The 19,575-nt window shown below is 53.8% G+C and overlaps 1 protein-coding gene across 15 annotated transcripts in view; it reads right to left on the reverse strand.

The window, feature by feature from the left end:
- Nucleotides 1-501: 501 nt before the first annotated feature.
- Nucleotides 502-19,575, reverse strand: part of TNS1 (tensin 1) — a 216,229-nt gene continuing 197,155 nt past the window's right edge. For all 15 annotated transcript variants that reach the window (XM_061384478.1, XM_061384457.1, XM_061384530.1 and 12 more), the window contains 10 exons: nucleotides 18,015-19,081; nucleotides 15,143-15,229; nucleotides 13,947-14,078; nucleotides 13,421-13,513; nucleotides 12,409-12,486; nucleotides 10,319-10,390; nucleotides 9,897-10,065; nucleotides 9,120-9,188; nucleotides 8,587-8,619; nucleotides 502-5,338 (listed from right to left, as the gene is read on the reverse strand). In XM_061384478.1, the coding sequence (XP_061240462.1) occupies nucleotides 5,194-5,338; nucleotides 8,587-8,619; nucleotides 9,120-9,188; nucleotides 9,897-10,065; nucleotides 10,319-10,390; nucleotides 12,409-12,486; nucleotides 13,421-13,513; nucleotides 13,947-14,078; nucleotides 15,143-15,229; nucleotides 18,015-19,081 (1,945 nt within the window). In that variant the 3' untranslated portion in view covers nucleotides 502-5,193. The remainder of the gene's footprint in view (nucleotides 5,339-8,586; nucleotides 8,620-9,119; nucleotides 9,189-9,896; nucleotides 10,066-10,318; nucleotides 10,391-12,408; nucleotides 12,487-13,420; nucleotides 13,514-13,946; nucleotides 14,079-15,142; nucleotides 15,230-18,014; nucleotides 19,082-19,575) is intronic.

The raw sequence follows: 19,575 nt of genomic DNA on the forward strand, positions 1-19,575 counted from the left end.
AATCAGGGTCTATCAGAGCCAGTGAGCATTTGTCCCAAGTTGTCGTTGAAAACACCAGGAGAAAAGAGCTCTCTTTTCACTAGTAGGATGAAAGCCTGGGGCCTCGAGGGGCCATATTCTAGAGCATCTGATGGTACCACCCCTGAGATAGAGGTTGCCTGAAAATTAAGCCAAATTTGGAAACAAATTCCTGCTCCTACCATTTGAGCACCTGGATTCAGCTGTGCTTGGACTTCTTGGTCATGTGTGCCGGCTGACACCTTTTTTCCCTTAAATCAGTTTGAGTTGAGTTTCTCTTCTAGCTGAGAGTCTGAAAAACTCATTGTCATCAGACCCAAGACCTGGCTGGTGGGGAAGTTTTGGGAGAACTTGGGGTGAGTCGTCCCCCAGCAGCATCCCTGAAGCCCACCACAGGCCCGGAGCCTGAGTGGGACACTCTTTTGCCCACTGGAAGCGCAACAGAGCCCCTTTCCCAACAACAGAGCTAGTTAACAACACACAGATTTTTCTTTCACTTTATCATTTATAAAGCCATACAATGGATCGCAAAGAGAGCAGCTGTACAGGAGTGAAACAGCTTCAGTGTACAATACATTCATATCCAGGATAAGTAGCGTACATCAGGGTTTATACAAGGTGACAGAGGTTACAGGCACAAAGATACAAAATAGAAAGTATATTTCCATCTATATAAATACACAGCCAGGGGAATGGGAGGATGCTGGGTTTTTCCCGCAGAGGGTCTGGGAGGCAGGGGCAGGAGTGGGGGTAAGGAATTCCTTACATCTGTTTTGAATGGCATGTCAGAGAGGAGAGAGGTGGGGAACCAGCATGCCCGCACACACATGCTCTCTCTCACACAGACACGAACCACACGTGGGCACACAGGAGAGTCTCCGGCTGCTGAACACTGATTAGAAACAAAAGTGGGCTGTCCTTCTACAATCAACCTTGCCGCTGGGAAGCACCCAGGTGTGGGAAGTAGACAGAGGCCCTCCAACATTTCGGCCATCTGAGGACAGAGGAGCACCGCTGTGTGGCTGATCCCCTTCGCCACTGACACTGAGATTCCCCCGGTCGGGGGACCCTGCAAGCCTCACCTCCGGATTCCTCTCGCCACTGGGTGGTAGTGAACCTGACATCCCATTGCCCACCACCTCCAACCCAACTCCTAAGTTCCCTAAAGAGACAAGCAAAATACGCGCACACACACACACCCACACTTGCACACGCGCGCACACACTTTCTGTGTTACCACTGGCCAGGGCACTCCAGTCTCAGGATGCCGGGGCCTGGACCCGGGTGAAGAGTGGCCCCAGGATGCTGCCCACCCCAGCCTCTCCCAGGACCCCAAGGGTGGGGAGATGTAGAGGCAGCAGGATGCCTTTAGAAAAGACATTGGCCCCCTTGATTCGCCCAGACTCTGAAGCCGGAAAAGACCAAAGCAGGGGGGAGTGCCCAGGAGGCAGAGCTGGTGGCACTGCAGGCAAGGGGAGCAGAGACAGCAGTCTAGGTACAGACTTGTCCACAGACCCCTGGGTGGTGTGGGGGGTCTGCCCAACCTCTGCTCAGCCCATCTGAGTGGGCAGAAGAATGCCCACCTCATCTCCCTCCTGGGACCCCCTTTCAGAGAATCACATCTGTTCCGCCAGCTCCCCCTTATAGTCACGCAACCACGGGGCCCCCACCCCTATCCTGTCCATCTCCGACACACACAGGGATCCCTCTAAACCCTGCCAGGGGAGAAGGAATCCTGGCAGTCCACAAGCATCTGGAACTACTATGGGGTCAAAGGGCCTTTCCCAAATCTAGGACACAAAGTCTTTGTCCCTGGAACACCTGGCTGGAGGAGGGGCAGCCAGAACACCTCGATCGCAGGGCAGGGGCATCGCTCACCCCTGGGGCTCCATCCAGCAGCTTCCTTCCTCCCCACTTCCCCTCAGAGATCACCTCTCCCCTGTTCCCATGCCCAGTCCTCCCCTCAGGCTCCATCTGGGAAGGGCCCCCTGAACCTGGCTGGGCCTCTGTCCCTGCTGAATGGGAGGGCTGTCACTTCCCTGCCCCACCCCCTCCCCCACCAGATACCATACAGGGCAGCTACTGCGAGGCCCCAAATGCCTCAGAGGCCTGGCTGCACAGCAAGATGCAGGCTGGGCCTGGGGCTGCAGCCCGAGCCTGCCTGGGGTCTCTGTCCCTGCCTCCCATGCTGACTAGGGCCTCCTGCCTACGCCTCCCAGCCCCTTTCCCATCCCCCGCTCCCCAGCCCACTTTCAAGACCAGAAGGGGCACTCTCCTGGCTGACAAACAGATTCAACAATAAACAACAGCAAGGAAGATTGAGGGGGAGGAGTGGGGAGAAAAAAGGATAAACATTTACACAATAATAACAATAATCATTAAAAGTGCTTTCTTTTAAAGGAAATCTTTGGCAAGAACATACTGCAATGCTATGGTGTGTGTGTGTGTGTGTGTGTGCGTGCGTGTTGTGTGCACGTGTGCAGGGTGCATGGGCCTAACCTGTGAGACACGGAGGGTTACGGTGTCTTCCCAAGCGCTGTCTGACCCACAGATGAGACTGCGGTGGAGACTGGGGTAACCCTTCCCCATCGTTCTTCTGGACGGGCCACATGCTAGGAAACTGGCTCCTTCCAGAAGCCTGTGGGGCAGGGGGTGGATCGGCTTTCCAGCATCTCCTGGGGCCTTCCCAGAGTCGCACACGGTCAGGCCTGAGTGGGGTGGGGTCTGGCTGGTCGTGCCTGGTGGTGGGCTGCTGGTGGGCGGTGGAAAAGCATGTGTGAGGGGTCTGACGCTCCGCCCGGCCATCCAGACCAGGAGAAAAGAGTCCCCGGGCAGTCCAGTGGGAGATTTACAAAGGAAGTAGGTGGGAATATCTTCTGTCTGGGAAGAGAGTTGGGGTTAGGTAGGGAATGAAAGGGGAAATCGGGGTGTCTGGCTTGAAGGCCTCAGGAGAAGGAGCCCCTGGGATGAAACTCGGTCACCAGGAACAAGGTTTCCATCTTTGGAAAGTGGGGGAGGGGGCTGCTCCCCACCATCTTCAGACACTCTCCTTTCCGACTCCCTGAAACAGAACGTCCACACAGATACAGCTTCTTGGAAAAGAAAAACTACAAGACGCACACGTCACCCACGCCCACCACGCACACCCGTGTCCCTGCAGGCTCACGCACCTGCCCTTGCAGGGCCCGCAAGGAGGCGGGCAGCGCCCCCGGCATCTCTGGGGTCTGACAGCCGGGCCTGGGCTTGCCAAAAATGAGAAGGGATGAAGGGGGTGAAACGCGTGCACCCCCTCTCCGCTGAGCCCCCATCAGAGTCTAGGGAAGGCCAAGGCCTGGTCAAGGAGATCCCCGATTGCTCCAAGGATGAAGGCCCTGACCTTTCAGGCTTTGCTTAGAGTACAGAGAGGGACGGGGATCGGATTATGCTGGGGAGGTAACAAAGCAGTATGGGAAAATAATAAATACTTCTTGTCAATTTGCCTATTCTTTTTTTTTTTTAACCTTTTCTTATATTTTATTAGCTTACAGATTCTGTCAGTATGTCTCACATATATATTATATATATTTATATATCAGTACAGTGCCTCTCTCTAGGGAACCCAGAGGCTTAAGAAGCTACTCAAGGATGGAATCCTGGTGGATTTTTCCATCCGGCTTAGAGAGCTTGGGTGGTGGTCAGGGGGTCCCCAGTTGCCCAGCTGGACTCTCGGCCCTTTGACCTAAATGTGTGCCTTCTGCCCTCTGGTCCACGGCAGCTGGGCTTTGGGGGAGAAACAAGGGAGAAGGGTGGGGAGCAAGGCTTTGGTATCAGAGCAGGCCATGTGGTATGCAGCGAGCAGCCCCCAGAGCTCTGGCCAGCTCCCCTGGACAGCCCAGCAAAATCAGACCCCTAAACCCTTACAGAGAGGGCACAGGAACTACAGGGGTCTTCCCCGGGTCTCGCCAAGCAGGGCTTCTAGAAGCAGGTCCCGGGATGAGCCCCAACATGGGGACCCCACAGGACAGGGCAGGGCAGGGCAGGGCAGGAAGGCTCGCTCTCCAGCATCCTAATGGCATCCTGAACACGGGGCACATCTGAGAATGGCTGATCTGGGGCACGAAAGAGAAGAAGGGGCTGAGGACTGGGAGCGATGGGAGCCCCCTGCCTGCCCCGAGGCTGGGCCATACGCCTCGGGAAAGGCTCCCCGAGCTGGGCAGCCATCCTTCCTGAGGGGTCTTTTCTCCAAAGCCCTGGACACATCTGTCCTCATCTTCTCAAACCAACGCCCCAGCCTCCAGGTGCCGGCAGGTCAGGAGGAATGCTGCAGCGTGGCCAGCCCCACTCCGTGGGGGTCTCTGCTGAGGAGAAGGGGCTGGCGGCCCCGAAGGCTGTTAGAGCAGGTCCAGGGACCAGGAAAGTCCATGATCTACAATGCTGGGTGCCCCTGGGGAAGGCGACTTATGCCCCCTCCTTGCTGCCCTGTCACCCCATCCCCAGCTCTTTCTTTCTTTGGACGGTGTGCACATGTGTGTGCAAACACAGGGGAAAAGTATACCTTTTATAATTCTAGCTGAGAGGCAAAGAAACCAGTGAGTGAGGATGTGGGTGTGGCCATATATACACCCCATAAACACACCCACAAACTGTACATCGGAGGCAGAGCAAAGAGACCTTAGGTGCCTGGGGTCTGAGATACTTTCAGAAGCAACAGTTCTGCCGCTGGATGTCCCATGCGGGCTCTTTTTGGTTTGGTGATCTACCCCAGAGGTGGCCAGAGAAAGATTCTCCACGGGATTTCTCCTTGTAAAGCAGTTGGGTTAGGGAGGAAGAGCTTTTCCATTTTCATTCAAAATGTGGGTCTCCAAGGAGATCAGTCCTGTCTCCCCCAAGGAGCTCCATCAGAGGGTGGAGGGGGACTTTGGTGGACCTGGTGAGTTTTGGAGGCTCTGGGGGTTTCGCAGTATCCATCTCCCCAGGGGAATCTGAGTTATTCTCCTCCATCTCTTTCTTTCTTCCTCTCTCTCTCCCCCTCCCCACTCAATTCACTTCCCTCTCCCCACATGACACTTTCTTCTCTCCTTCTCCAAAATGGCCCAAAGTCCTCCTTCTAGATTCAAGGATGGTCAGGATTTATGGGTCCCCTCCCTGCATGCCCCATCCCCACTGCCCTGGCCCTGGGCAAGGGGTGGCGGGGGCTCATCTCTTCTGGCCGGCACTCAGCATGACCTTGGAGACAAAGCTGACGATGGCGGAGGCCGGCTGGTTGGGGTCAAGCTCAGCAAAGAGGTGGCAGGCGTTGTCCGTGGCGCTGCCCTGTTTCCGGGCCACAAAACCGAAGAGCCTGCAGGGGCAGGAGACAGGTAACAGGTGTGAGTGGGGAGCGGGAGGAGCCCCAGGCCTTGGAGAGGCACCCCGGGGAGCAGGCTCCTCCCTGCTCCCTTCCCCGTCTTTCCCCACCTCCCCAAGCCCTGGGCACTGAGGGTGATGCACACAAGAAACCCTCTCTTCCCTTCACCAGCAAGGGAACCAGCACTGGAGATGGCATGTCACTTGTTCAGGGTCAGCAGAAATTCCCTGGCGGGGGGTAGGCGAGGAGAAGGAGGAGGCGCTGGAGGCAAACGAGCAACAAGACCAGACAGCAAGAGGTGGGGATGACGCCAAAAATAAAACGGAACATTCCTAAACCGGCTTCTCCTCGCCCGTCCCTGCCACACCCCTGGCCGACTGTTCTTACACACAACACATAAACAAAACACCATCTGCCTGTCAGAGGGCTCGTCCTCAGACACCACAGAGGGTCAGGGAGACCAAAGGACGAGAGGCCACTGTCCCCCACCACATACACACACACGTACACACACACACACATTTCTCCTGTGCTCTGGAGAATGGGAAGGGGGCGGGACCCCACACCTGTTCCCCAACCCCGATTCCCCACACTAGGACTGGAGTGACCGAGCATTCTCTCTTTGCAAAACAGAGTTAAAAATACGAGCGCAGAGAACAGAATGTGAGCTCAAGTCCCCTCCCAGTAGGCACATTGCTAATTAGAGCTGGATGGGGAAATCAGGACAGCTGGGGATTCCAATGGAAACCCCTCGCCCAGGACTGGACACAGCAGCTAAAATTAGCCAGGCTGGGTCTGGTTTGCCATCCCGTGCACACATGCGTGTGTACACACACACACACATACACACACAGGGGGCTTCCCACAGCTTTGCTCTTCCCAAATGTGTTTCAGGGGATGAATCAACCCAATCAGCTCAGAGGCCTGGGGTGATCATCTGCACAGGAGGCGGGGAAGGTTAGGCCTGTGGACCACACCCAGAGTCCCTTCCCAGCCTTGCAGGGGTGAGGGGGTGGGGGCGCTCCTCGGCGCAGTAGAGGGAGACGAGGGCAGAGGGTTCCGAGCTGCCCGTGTGACAGCGAGCCAACCCCAGCTCGCTTCTGCCAAGATGAGAGCCCGTCAACCTCTTTGGCCTGAACACTGCCCACCTGCCCTCCCTGGTGTTTATTTCAGCTCCATAGGTCCCTGGGCCAACTCAACTGTAGCCCAAGCTCTTTCTCTGCTTGGAGGAGTGGATGCAGGCAAGAAACCTCAGCCCCAAAGGCAGAGAGGGGCAAAACAAGCACCCAAGAGGAAGCACCTCCTTAAATTTGGGGCCCGAGGCATCTCTCTGGCCTCACCCTGGTCCAGCCCTGAGCTCTCCTGGGCCTCAGCAAGGGTGAGTCATAAGGAAGCTCCACACAAAACCTGCTTTTAAATAAAGAATTTCCAGACCTGGGACCAACCTGCTTCAGCCCCTGACCCATCTCCCACTCTCAGGGCCCAGCAGTGAGTAAGGATAAGACCCTTCAAACAGAGAGCTCTGGCCTCCTTACTGGCAGAAGGGACTCAGAGACCCTAATAACTCTGTGAGTCTCAGAGGCGGCTGAGACAGAAGGGAGGCAAGCTTCGAGAGGAACTGGACACCGGGGCCTCCTGCAGCTGTATGCGACCATGGGCCAGGAGAGGTCTCCTCCATCCCTCACGGCCCCTCTGGACACCCCCAGAGGGAGATTCATCGTGCCAATGCTGGTCAGTTCTACTCAGTTGGACGTTGGTGGCCTCACTGGGCCTCCTCCTCACTCTCCATCTCTCTGCCTCCATCTTTTCATTTCTTTCTTTATGCAGTAGACACAGTCCTGCCCTCAGGAGCTTGCAGTCTGGTGGCTTCCCTTTCCCATCCCCATGAAAGCAGCTCTCTCCTACCCACTGCACCCATTTCTACCCATCTTATAAGACCTGTTTTTAAATACAGGTTCTTTCCCCAGGTGGCGCTGGTGGTAAAATAACCCATCTGCCAATACAGGAGGCAGGAGATGTAAGAGACATGAGTTCAGTCCCTGGGTTGGGAAGATCCCCTGGAGGCAGGCATGGCAACCCACTCCAGTATTCTTGCTGGAGAATCCCATGGACAGAGGAAGCTGGCAGGGTACACTCCATAGGGTCTCACAGAGTCGGACACAATCAAGCTACTAACACTTTTCCCCAAGTCTCTCCCTGCCTGGAAGCACTCTGCCTCATGATACCACAGATGTGAGCCGTCCCCTCCTGACATGCCTCATTCAGCAGTGGTTGTAGTTTTCTTTTTTTTTTAACAGTGAAAGTTTCCTTTCTCCAAAGCCAATCTTATATGAAGTCTGGATATGTAAAGGTGACAACAGTATTTATGGCTATAAATGTAACAATTCAACAGCATAACATGGACCGATGATAAAATCGATCAGAAAAAACGGGGCTGTCCGGATATGCCTGACAAAGCGCAAGGTGGAATTACAGACCTCAGTGAGCCTTACGTCAGCTTTAGTAGCCAGCTTATTCCCATGCTTTGTTTTGTTTTACTGAGAAAAACTGATTCATGCTGATAAATAACCGTAAATCACAGCAGGGTTTTTCCTCCCTTCAAGCAGCCCAGTTACACCCAAGGAACCTAGAGCTCCTTGGAACACAGTTTGAAAATTGCCGCAGCACCTTAGCCCGTTTATACACTTCTCTCATCTACCGTGCCAACGTCAGGCACCCAAGGGCAGAGCCAGCCTCCTGGTTGGTCTGAATTTTCCAAGGGCTGAGTTCCCTGGAAACACTTACAAATGCTGAAATGGATGGGAAATTAACCAAAGGGCCACAAGGCCATCCCTGGAATTCTGGAAGGAATTCAGACCTCCCGGACTTGTGTGGTCCCATGAGGAGGCCTAGTCCACCAGGAAAGCAGGAATGGGAGTTAAGGAAGCCAGGATTGTGGAAGAAAAGATTGTTTAAACAACCCCTGCCCCACTGCCATCACCTCCCAATAAAACTCTGGGTTTTCGATTCCCTTCCTCAGCCCCTGCTGGTCTGGTTCTGGGAGCAGGACGGGGACAAGGCGGGAGGCTGGGCCTTCAGTCCCAGGCAGGAGGTCACAGACTTGGCTGCCTGGGCCAACTTTTCTCCAGAGCCACCTTTTGCTTGCCCCCTGGTCCTGGAGTTTAACCTGCTCCCACACCCACCTCCCCCTGAGCCAGGGAGCATAACAACCTGCCAGCCGGGTGGGAGAGAAGGACACTTACTTAGCAGGGGCACCTCCCTCCGTCTTTGTCCACCTAGGGAGAGAATGAGGACACAGCGTAAACCACCACTTCCCCCTCAGAGCCCAGCCCCAGCGCCCAGACCCCTGGGGAAGACAGAGCCAAGGTGCCTGGGACCAGGGTCCCTAAAGACAACACAGAGGGAGGGTGTTCACAGTGGAGGGATGGAGCGAGCACTGTGGCTGCTTCCCAGGGAGCTGTCCCCAGCATGCAGAGGGAAGCAGCTTCAAGTCAGAGGGGTGGAAGCAGGCATTTGAGTCCCCAGGAGGGGCTTCAAATTTGTGGGGGAAAATGCTAAAAGATGCCAACACAGCCACGCCACTCACGGTCCCACAGACATGGGCAGATCTCCAAATTGAGCCAAGAATGCACACCCTTACACTTGCAGCACACACATGAGTGCATACACACACATGTGCACACACTCACACATGCACACACACACATGGATGCACACACACAGACTTCCAGGGTTGGAGAGATGTCTGGGAGGGCAGGTGTCCACAGAGACTTACTTCCTCTCCTGTGGATCCAGGTCACAGAAGGTCACAGTGTTGAGGGGGTAGTGCCGCCTGAAGAAAAGCCTGTGGCACACACATCAGATAAACAGTAAGCGCTGAAGTGACTGCTCTTCCCCGCCCCCCACCGCAGGCCAGGCCACCACCTGTGGCTGTCACAGGTCAACACAACCTCTCCCTGATGAGCACGATGGCCTGGGCTACTCCCGTTGGGGACATAAAGCAATGCACAGGGACAGAGAGATGTGTCATAGAAACGTGTCTCAAATGCTAGAGACTAGGAAAATAAGGAAGAAACTGGCCTTGAGGAATGAGAAATGGAGAGACCCTAGAGGAGGAAGAAAAGGACCTGGGGAAAAAACATGAGAGAAAGGGTCTCTGCTCCGGAAAGCAGAGACTTTTGCCAGTTGTATTTATAGCTATATGGCCAATGCAGGCATATTTATAGAAGGAAGGAAGAATGGATGAATGAATGGATGAACAGATGGATAGATAGATGGGGGAGACGAATGAAGGGAAAAAATGGGTGGGGAAGATGGATGGAGGATGAATGGATGCAGGAATGGATAGATCAATTAGTGAGTGGGTGAGCAAGCGGATGGATGGGTGGGCAGGTAGATGGATGGGTGAATGAGTGGATGGATAAGTGGATGGATGGGTGGTTAGATGGGCAGAAGGGATGAATCAGCTGGTGAGCAGGTTGATACATGTATGGATAGATGGGTCACAAGGCGGTGGGGTTGCCCAACATAGAAGCAAGTAGAAGAGTCTTACTTTCTCTGGTTGTCAGTCAGTGTAATTCCCTGGGCAGAAACTTTGAAGTGAACGATGGTGGCAGCTGGTGTGGGGTCAGCAGCCAGGGTCTCAGAAATGGCTTTGGAGATGGCCTGTGGCCCAGTGAGGGACTCCATGTCCACAGAGTTGACGAAGAGCACGTTGCAGGCTGGGGAAAAAACCCACCCAAGGAGGAGTCACAGGGGCCAAAGTGGGTGGGGGCCATCCCCAGGTCCTCTTTTCAGGGAGAAGGCAGCAGATGAATTTCAGGCCAGCCTTGGACCAAGGCATCACACACAGAAATGTGGACTGCCTGGTGACCTCTGGGTCTAGGAGAGACATCCAGCCTGCACGTGCAGGAGGGTCCAGGGCCAGGGGGAGCAAAGGTCTGGGCAAGGATCCCATCTGGGGTGCCCACTCACCTGCCCCTTGCTTCAGCAGGTCACTGGTTGAGTTGGCAGGGCCCGAGCTATCTTTCGATTCATCTGTGGGGTCTGAGACAAAAATTTAATTCAGCTGGTAATTAAAACCCCAGAGCTGGAAAGCAGCACAGGGTTGGCCAGGCCTCAGGCTAGCTCTGCAAATACTTCCGCAACAGATACTGCTTCTCAAAACCAGCCCTGCCAGTCGGCACGTGTGTCCAGTGTGAACGTGCAGCAATTGCTCTAAGAATTCAGTACCCTGGTTGGGAGCTCTGGGGTCCCACAGAACCAGGGTCAGGCAATTATCAGCTATCTACAAAACAGAGGTGAAGATGAGAATACCCACTCACTGGGTTTTTCAGATGCTCCATCAACGGTGTTAGTCCCTAATTAACAAAAAGCAAGCCTTCAAGTGGCCATTAATATGGTTGCTTTGCATCAACATGTCTCTGTGTATACTAGTAAACACTCTAATTCATTAAACCATAAGGCAGCACAACTATAATTTCAACAGTAATAAGAACTGAATACGGTGGTGCTAGTGGTAAAGAACCTGCCTGCCAATGCAGGAGGCATAAGAGATGGGAGTTCAATCCCTGGGTTGGGAAGATCCCCTGGAGGAGGGCATGACAACCCACTCCAGTATTCTTGCCTGGAGAATCCCATGCACAGAGGAGCCTGGTGGGCTACAGTCCATAGGGCTGCAAAGAGTCCAAGACAACTGAAGCAACTTAGCAAGCAATTTATGCCAGCATTTCCTAGACTTTGGTATACAGGTTTGTTAAAACATGCATTTCTGGGCCCCACTCCAGAGTTTCTAATTAGCTGGGGCTCGAGAATATCTACATTTTTAACAATCTCCCAGGGGTGCTGATGCTGCTTCTCTGTGGACCATATTATGAGAACCACTGGTTTATATGATGTAAATAAATAGCAGTTATATAATTGTTAAGTTACTTTGGTAAATTCCTTAGAAATACAATTTAATTAGTGTCTAAATCATGTGTTTAATAGGGCTATTTAAATAATATTTGAACTTTTAAGTTAATAACAGTAGTCAATTATCATTAATAATTCAATGAATTTGGATTCAATACACAGAAATTGCCAAATAATATTGGAGATTTTAAGTGTGGACATAAGCCCAGGAGCTCCAAGAGAGACTGAAAGCAAATCCCAGGCACAATTCTGAATATTCCATTACTGGACAGAGAGCATGGGGAGAAGACACCCCAGTTACTGGTTCCTGGAGCTCAAGTTCATGACCAGGCATACTCCTTTCCCCTCGTGGGAGCCCCACGTACCTGGGGCTGCATGAAGGAAGCCTGTGTCGTTGAAGAGTTTGGGGTGTCCATCGGCCCTCCTCCGAGGATGAGGCACCTCTCTGAGAGAAACTAAAAATCTCCTTCGGCGGCCCCAGTGTCGCTCAAATTCTCGCCCTGTATGTCTGGAGGCTCTTGGGTTCCATGTTTACTTCCCACAGTTAAGAGAGCTGGCTCCTCCCATCAGCCCCACGTCCCTCCTGGCCATGCACACCAGAAACTTCAGGGACATCTTGGGCTTCCTGTTTCCTTCCCAAGCCACACACAGTGCAGCCACCTCTTCCTCTAAGTGATCCCTCGAGTGTATGTTTCCGTCTCCACTCAGACACCTGGACGCCCCATGTTCTACCTCTGCCCTCCCCTCCCCCTTCCTCGGCCCTGCCCACTGATGCCCATCTCCTCTGCCCATCTCCTCCGCCGAACACGGTCCTCCCCCGACGGCTGTTTCCTGCTTCTAGCACCTCCCCTGGGATGAGGCTTACTTCTGAGGACACAGGGATGAATTCTTAAAACCTCCAGAGAAGTTTCCAGAACAATCTGGCAAGTCAATTATGTATGTTTCTGGAATTAAGCTTTTAAGTGAACTTTCTCTTCTTTTTTTTATTAGAAAAAATAAAGCAGAGAGTGGTTTCGAGTTTCCCCAGATTGGCAGCATGACCCGTTTCCTCCAAGCCTGGCCCACGTTCTGGAGCAGCTGGCTGGGGGCTGAGATGCAGAGGAGGCCAGCGCAAGGGTGCGCTTGGAGGGCGAGGAGTCTCAGGTTCCTACCTCGGTTTGGAATGACCAGCTTGCAGGGCAGGGCCAGCGGGATGATGGAGTGCTGGTAGACCAGGGCAGACAGAGATCCTGCAGAGAGAGACAGCCCCGCAGCGGCAGTGTTATTGGGAGCAGGTCGCAGGCACTGCGGATCAGCCCACCCACCCCACCCCACCATCCATAATCCTCCACTTCTTTACTACCTCTCCCTCATCCCACCCACAAAGCTGAAACTTCACTCTCTCTTGGTTAGCAAGATCCAAGGGGGAAGATTCTAAAGGCTCACTCTGGGCATCAGAAGGGTCAGCTTTCCTTTATTGACAGCTACACCCAGCATCCCTCCTACGTCCCTCCCGCTGCCAGGGCCCCTCTCAGGAGAGTGTAGCAGAAGTGTCAGAGGATGGCGGGATCAAATCCACACTCAGGAACTTACAAGAGGTGTGTCCCTGGTAAGTCTAACTCCGACGAACCTCAGTTTCCTCGTGTGTGAAATGGGACCATGACACCTACCACACAGGATGGTCAGGAGACCAGAAGTGGTATAAAGTACCTAAGGTGGCTTTCAGCTTCCAAGGTGGCACTAGTGGTAAAGAACCCGCCTGCCAGTGCAGGAGACATAAGTGACGCAGGTTCAATCCCTGGGTCGGGAAGATCCCCTGGAGGAGGGCGTGGCAGCCCACTCCAGTATTCTTGCCTGGAGAATCCCATAGAGAGAAGAGCCTGACAGGCTACAGTCCATGGGGTCGCAAAGAGTTGGACACAACTGAAGCGACTTAGCACACATCGTGGCTTTCACATGGCAGCCTTTGTTATAGTTGTTATTCCACTGATCACAGTAACAGGTCCCCGTGGGGCAGGACAAAAACAAAAAGGAATTTGGCAGAGTGAAGGTACCATGGTACAGAGGAAGGGAGTCACAGTGCATTTCCCTGCTGCGTCTATGACAAGGGTGACAAGACAGAAGCTGCAGCAGGGAAGCCGGGACAGGCCTGAGACAGTGGGGACAGAGGCAAGGATGGCTCACCGAAGTTTGGCTCATTGGGGCAGCCCTTGAGCTTGACTCCTCTGGGGCCGGTCTCTATCAGGAAATGCCTCACGAGCTCGTGGGTCATGTCCCCTGGGACAAAGAGAAAGAAATGCAGATAGGTCACTGCTCATGGCATCCCCCCTACCACCTGCCAGCACCACTTCCCAACTTCTCCAGTGAGTGAGGCTGTGATGGAGAAAGGTTCACAGCGATAATATGGCCAGAGCCCTGGGATGGAGAGATCACCACTGCCAGCCCGCCTCTCAAGGAAACTCAGTCACAGGGTTCCAGTCATCTTGCTCCCCTGTTCTCTGACCCCGGTCATCACCAAGCTCAAGACCCATCTTTCTGAAGAGTCCGACTAGCAGCGACCAGCTCCCAAGAGAACTAGAAGACCTGCACACCCCATCCTACCAGCGCCCCTGCCCACATCCCTACCCCCAACCCTGGTCCTTCTAACCGATCAGGAACTAAAGAGACTGCAGGGACCCCCTGGTCCTGAGCCCCGCTGGATAAGCTTTACCTTTTTTATTCTGCTGCATGATGGTCGGAGGGGGCGAAGACACCTTCATGGCCAGCCCATAGGCTCCTCGGAAGGAGTGGCTGTCACGGATGATGAAAGCCCCTGGCTCCTGGTCCTTAAGGAGGGCGATGGCTAAATCAGGAGAGAAGAGGAAATGAGAAACTGATGCAGTGGTCTCACCAATTCAGTGGACATGAACTTGGGCAAACTCTGGGAGATGGTAAGGGACAGGGAGGCTAGTGTACTGCAGTCCATGGGTTGCAAAGTGACTGAACAACAACAACTTCACTTAAGTCTTATCAGGCCTCAAATCTCATTCTTTCTCAGATGAGAGGAGAGTCCCTAAAGTTAAAATGTAAACACTCCTAAGGGTCCTCCTACACTAGAGTCAGCAAAATTTTTCTGTAAAGAGCCAGACAGTCAATATTTCAGGCTTTGCAGGCCATGCAGTGTTGGCTGCAACTATTCATGGCTGCCATCATAGCACAAAAGCAGCCCAGGCAGTGAGTAATCAGATAGATGGGGCTTCCCTAATGACTCAGCAGGTAACGAATCCGCTTGCAACACAGGAGATGCTGGTTCGATCCCTGGGTCGGGAAGATCCCATGGAGGAGGAAATGGCAACCCATTCCAGGATTCTGGCCTGGAAAATCCCATGGACAAAGGAGCCTAGCAGGCTACAGTCCATAGGGTTGCAAAGAGTCTGACATGACTGAGTGACTGAGCATACAACGTTGCAAGAAAACTGTTTATGGAAACAAGCAGCAGCCCGGATCTGACCCGTGGCTAGAAGTCACCCTGCCCTACATCTGCACAGACTTTTCACTGGAGCTGATGCCTCTCATCTCCATCTCCACAGCCCCAACTATGTTTTTCTATAAAATGTGCAGAAATCTCCCACAGCATGCAGATGGAGGTTCCATATGATCTCAGCCAGACTTTTCATTTTGCCCTGGAAAATCAAGACTTTGCCGCTTTTAAGGAACTAGCTACAACCACAGCTCCTGCTCCCTGCCCTTGGCCTTGGGAAGGTGCCTCCTACTGTCTAACCTTGGGGCCAGTTCCTCTCTGTGACCAACACCTACTGCAGAGAGGAGTGAGTCTGCTTATATCCCTTGCCCAGGGAAGACAAGATGGGCAGCAGCCAGTGTGACCTCGGATGGATCCCAGGACCTTCAGTATCGCCCAACACTCACCCTGTTCTCTGGAGATCTCAGGCTTGTACCAATACTTGGAAGTGTCTTGGACAAACTTCACTTTAGCCCGCGTCTCAGGACTGTTGTCTAAAGAAAAAGAGGACTGGAGGTGTTATGAGTCTCCATCTCTGTCCCCCCAAAAAGATATGTTAGAATCCTAACCCCCAGGACCTGTGAAGGGAACTTTATTTGGAAATAGTCTTTGCAGATGTAACCAAGTTAAGACGCAGTCATGCCAGATTAGAGTGGACCCCAATCCAATATGACTTATGTCCTCATAAAAAAAGAGGAAGGGAGACAAAGGGGAGAGCATCATGGGAAGATGGAGGAAGAGACTGGGGAGACGTGTCTACAAGCCAACGGACCCCAAGACTGCCACCCACCATGAGGAGCAAAGAGAAAAGCCTGGAACAGAGTCTCCCTCAGGGTCTCCAGATGGAGCCAGTCCTGCCAACACCTGCCAACACTTTAGACTTCCCAGCTCAGCTGCACTGACAGAATCAACTTGTGCTGTCTTAAGTCACCAAGTTTGTGGTCCTCTGTCATGGCTGACCTAGGAAACTAACACAGGAAGATGATCTGCTCAGACCTCGTCAGAGCATTGCTGGAAGGGGCCTCGAGCTGCTTTCTTATCCTCCCCCATCTCCCAACAACCACTGTGGGTCACACAGCTGTCCTCCTGCTGAAAAGCCTGAATAGCATCTTCCCCCAGCCAGTGACAGTCCTACTCCAGCCCACCTTGCCCTTTCTCTAGAACAGTCAGACTAAATCCTTCCTGAAGCTTCTCTCCCACCTTTTAATCCCTTTCTCCATGGGCTCAATTTCTCCACTTCATCATAAAAACCTTGAGGATGAGAGCAAAAAAACACATTTCTGTCCACTTTCCCCAAGCCCCTCCTCACTCCCCATATGGAAAATCTCATTTAGAACAAAATGATCACTCCTGTCCTGCCTGGGATAAACAGAGGAAGGGTTGGCCTGGAACTAAGAAGCTGTCTACCGAGTGTCACGCACCCCACTTCTCTGGTAGACATTTCCCACACCAGACCCTTTGCAGACTACAGATGCTTTCGTAGGATGTTCTGGAGAGAGAGCATCGTATCCAACTGCTTAACTTTACAAGTGAGGAATGTGAGGTTCCTGGAAGGGAAGCGACTTGCCCAAGTCACACAGATGGTCCTTAAAAGGCCTTTGTTAGATGTTTCCAGGTAAGAAGACACAATAGCCAGTTCAGGTCAGCTACATCGTATCTTCCTGGCTGGGAATAAGGACATGTGGGACTCTCACCAACCTCTTCCTTCATTTTCTGACAGCAAAGAAAACAAAACGGAGGACGGGGGGAAGAGGGAAAAAAGGAATATTCCAGATCTGTAGGTTTCCTCTCCTTTCTCTAGGGAGGGGCTGAAGCAGAGGACCCTGTGCTCACAGTGCTATAAAAAGTTCAGGGCACAGACCAGAGATGAGAGCTGGGCTGTGTGTCCCGTCAATTTACCTTGTTATTTACATTCTGTTAGGCTTCTGGGATCTGTCTCTGGAGGACAGCAGGGGGAAGGTCAGCTCCTTTTCCTGGCAGCTGTGCACAGAGCAGGGCCTCTGGGCTAGGCAGCTGGGCCCCACAGCTCTGCAAGCTGCATCTCTCTGCTCCAGAGTCCCAGGCCCCAGGGCTGCTGCTGCCTGTCTAATGAGCTGTCAGAGGCGGCTGCAGCCCCATGTGCCTTCCTGTGTTGACTCCCATGGCTATTTTAAGCAAGGAAGATGGTGGGAAACAGGAAATGTCCCAACTACTAGAAGTTTTGCATCCTCCAAGAACTGGGGCTGGGAACCAGATGTCTCTGGTGGGCAGCAGGAAGCGAGGTCGTGCAGTGTCACTTGGCAGGCTCAGGGCAGGACCTGGGAGTGACACGGAGACTCTGGGCAGCTGGGCCCATCCCAGGCTGCCTGCTGCATTCTACATCTTCCTCGAATGCCCCAGGACTCTGGGGTCACTCTGGACAAAGTCAGATTGGAGATCTGGCTGAAAAGATGCAGATCAGCTGAAGCCTTGACCTTTTCATTTAGATAACAGGCCCTCTAAGTGGCGGCTAAAGATGCCCAGTTCTGGTGATAAGTGAAGAATTCAGTGTGTAAACCTGCGCGGGCTTCTGTTAAGCCGAGCTGGTAGAAATGAGACTCCAGTAAAAATGCTTAACCCTTGGCCTTTTCCCATATCTCATCTGGCTGCCAGATCTATTATTAGTGATGTGTGCAAAGTGGGGATCAAACGGCGGGAACAGTGCTATGGGCTGGCAAAAAGTGGGGTGGGGGGCAGGTGGTCCAGGCTTGGAAGCCATATTTTCAAGGATACACTAAATTACAGAAACTATCAAGACAAGGCAGTAAGACAGCTCCAATCAGGTTTTAAGAGCACATGTTTTAGGGTCATAAGGGTCTGGATGCTAAACCATTTATTAACTGTGGGACCCTGGACAAATGATTGAACCTCTCCAAGCCTCACTTTGCTCATGTGTAAAATGGAGGTACTGACACCCACTTTGCTAGGGGGCCATGAAAACTGACAAGATAGACCATGGCTCAGAGCCTGGCACAGAGCGTGTGTTCAGCAAGGGGTGTGGCTGTGAAGATGCTGATGATAATGGGAACAGCAGGGCCATCACAGGCATCGTCACATCCACATCCCTGCCCCCACAGCTGCCAGACTACAGCACATCTGCTCTGAGCACAGCTCCAACTCCACTAACACACCTGAGGACCCGAAGTCAGTGACCCACCCAAGGCTATCTGCCAAGGAGACGTCAGAACAGAGATGGGGACAGAGCGCCTGACTGGCGGGCGTCATCTGCCAGCAAGAGAGGTGGAGGGGAAGGAGGCGCACCTGGCATGGAGTACTTGGAGAAGTCGGGCAGAGTGTGGGAGAAGGAGACGGTGCTGCCCCCGCTGGGACTGGACATGCCACTGGCGACCGGCGAGGAGGACACCTTCCCGTTGACGGTGGCGTAGTTGGGGAGGCTGCCCACTCGGTCGCCCATGGACATCCTCCGCTTCTCCGGCAAGGCCGGGGTGGGGCTCCCTTGTCGGAAAGCTGCCGAATCAGGCGACGGGGAGGTGGCGGGGCTGCTCAGGCCAGGGTAGTAGGCGGGGGACACAGGGAAGGAGGGCGTGGAAGGAGCCTGGTAGCCTGAGGCGCTGCTCTGCCGGGACAGCGTGGGTCTCCGGTCCTCAGGGGTGGAGTAGCCACCATAGGGCACGTGCCGGTCCAAGCTGGGGCTGCCGGGAACCACAGATCCAGACCCTCCCAAGTGACGGCCCAGGCTGGGGCTTCCGGGGCTGGCTACTGCATTGCTATGGAGATTGGAGGCCAGGGTGCCTTGGGGGGCCCCGGGGTGCCGGCCCAGGCTGGGGCTCCCGGGAGCGGTGACCACATTGCCATGGAGGTTGGAAACCTGGTGGGCCCCAGGGTGGCGACCCAGACTGGGGCTTCCCGGAGTGGTTGCTGCACTGCTCTGGGGGCTGGAGCCCGTGTTACCATGGAAACCGGTTCCCAGTGGACCCATCACCTGGCGGTGGCTCAAACTGGGGCTGCTGGGGGCAGCCAGGCTGGGGTTCACAGCCCAACGGCCAAAGCCAGGGCTCGGGGGTGTGTTGGTGCCCACTGTCCTGTGCCGTGCCTGGGGGCTCCCAGGCACTGTGTGGACACCGGCCACACTGAACTGAGACCGGGCCTGGCCTTCTGGGGAGCTGAACTGCTGCAGTGAGTAGTCAGGGCTGCTGTAGCTGCTGCCTGCAGTTGGGAGAGGAGAAGAGCTCTGGTAGTTTCTCTGAGCCAAAGGACTTGGCTGGCCCAGGCTGCCGGAGCGGAAGCCAGAATCCAGCAGAGGCTGGGTAGGTGTTCGTGCGCCCTGGTCGCTGCTCTCCCCGGATGGGAAACTCCCCACTGAAGTGCTAGAGAGAGAGAGAGAGACATGGGCAGGTCGGATGTCAGCAGGTGGCATTTAATGAAGGACAGGCTTTCAGTGAAGCTTCAGCCCTCCCTTCAACCACTTTGTTGTCCAGTCATTCAGTCATATCTGACTGTTTGTGACCGCATGGACTGCAGCATGCCAGGCTTCCCTGTCCTTAGCTCCTCTCACATGAACAGAAAAGTCAAGGCTTTTGAACGTCACCCTACATTCAAGATGTCAGAAGATGAAACTCAGACTCAGAGAGGTTAAGCAATAGGCTCACAGCCACACAGCTCACAAAAGACCAGGATCTCAACTCAGCAGTGCCGGATTCCAAAGCCCTCTTACCCTCAAGCATCACACTGACTGCTCAACCACAAGTCAGAGCAAGATCTCTGCTATCAAAACTGAAGGAGGCTGTCCTGTTGCCCCTTCCAGCACCATAGAAACTGAACACTGGAGAGGGAGTTAAACCACTTGGGCCCTGGTCCTCCT

Source organism: Bos javanicus, chromosome 2 (assembly GCF_032452875.1).
Source record: "Bos javanicus breed banteng chromosome 2, ARS-OSU_banteng_1.0, whole genome shotgun sequence".
Classification (NCBI taxonomy): Eukaryota; Metazoa; Chordata; class Mammalia; order Artiodactyla; family Bovidae; genus Bos; species Bos javanicus.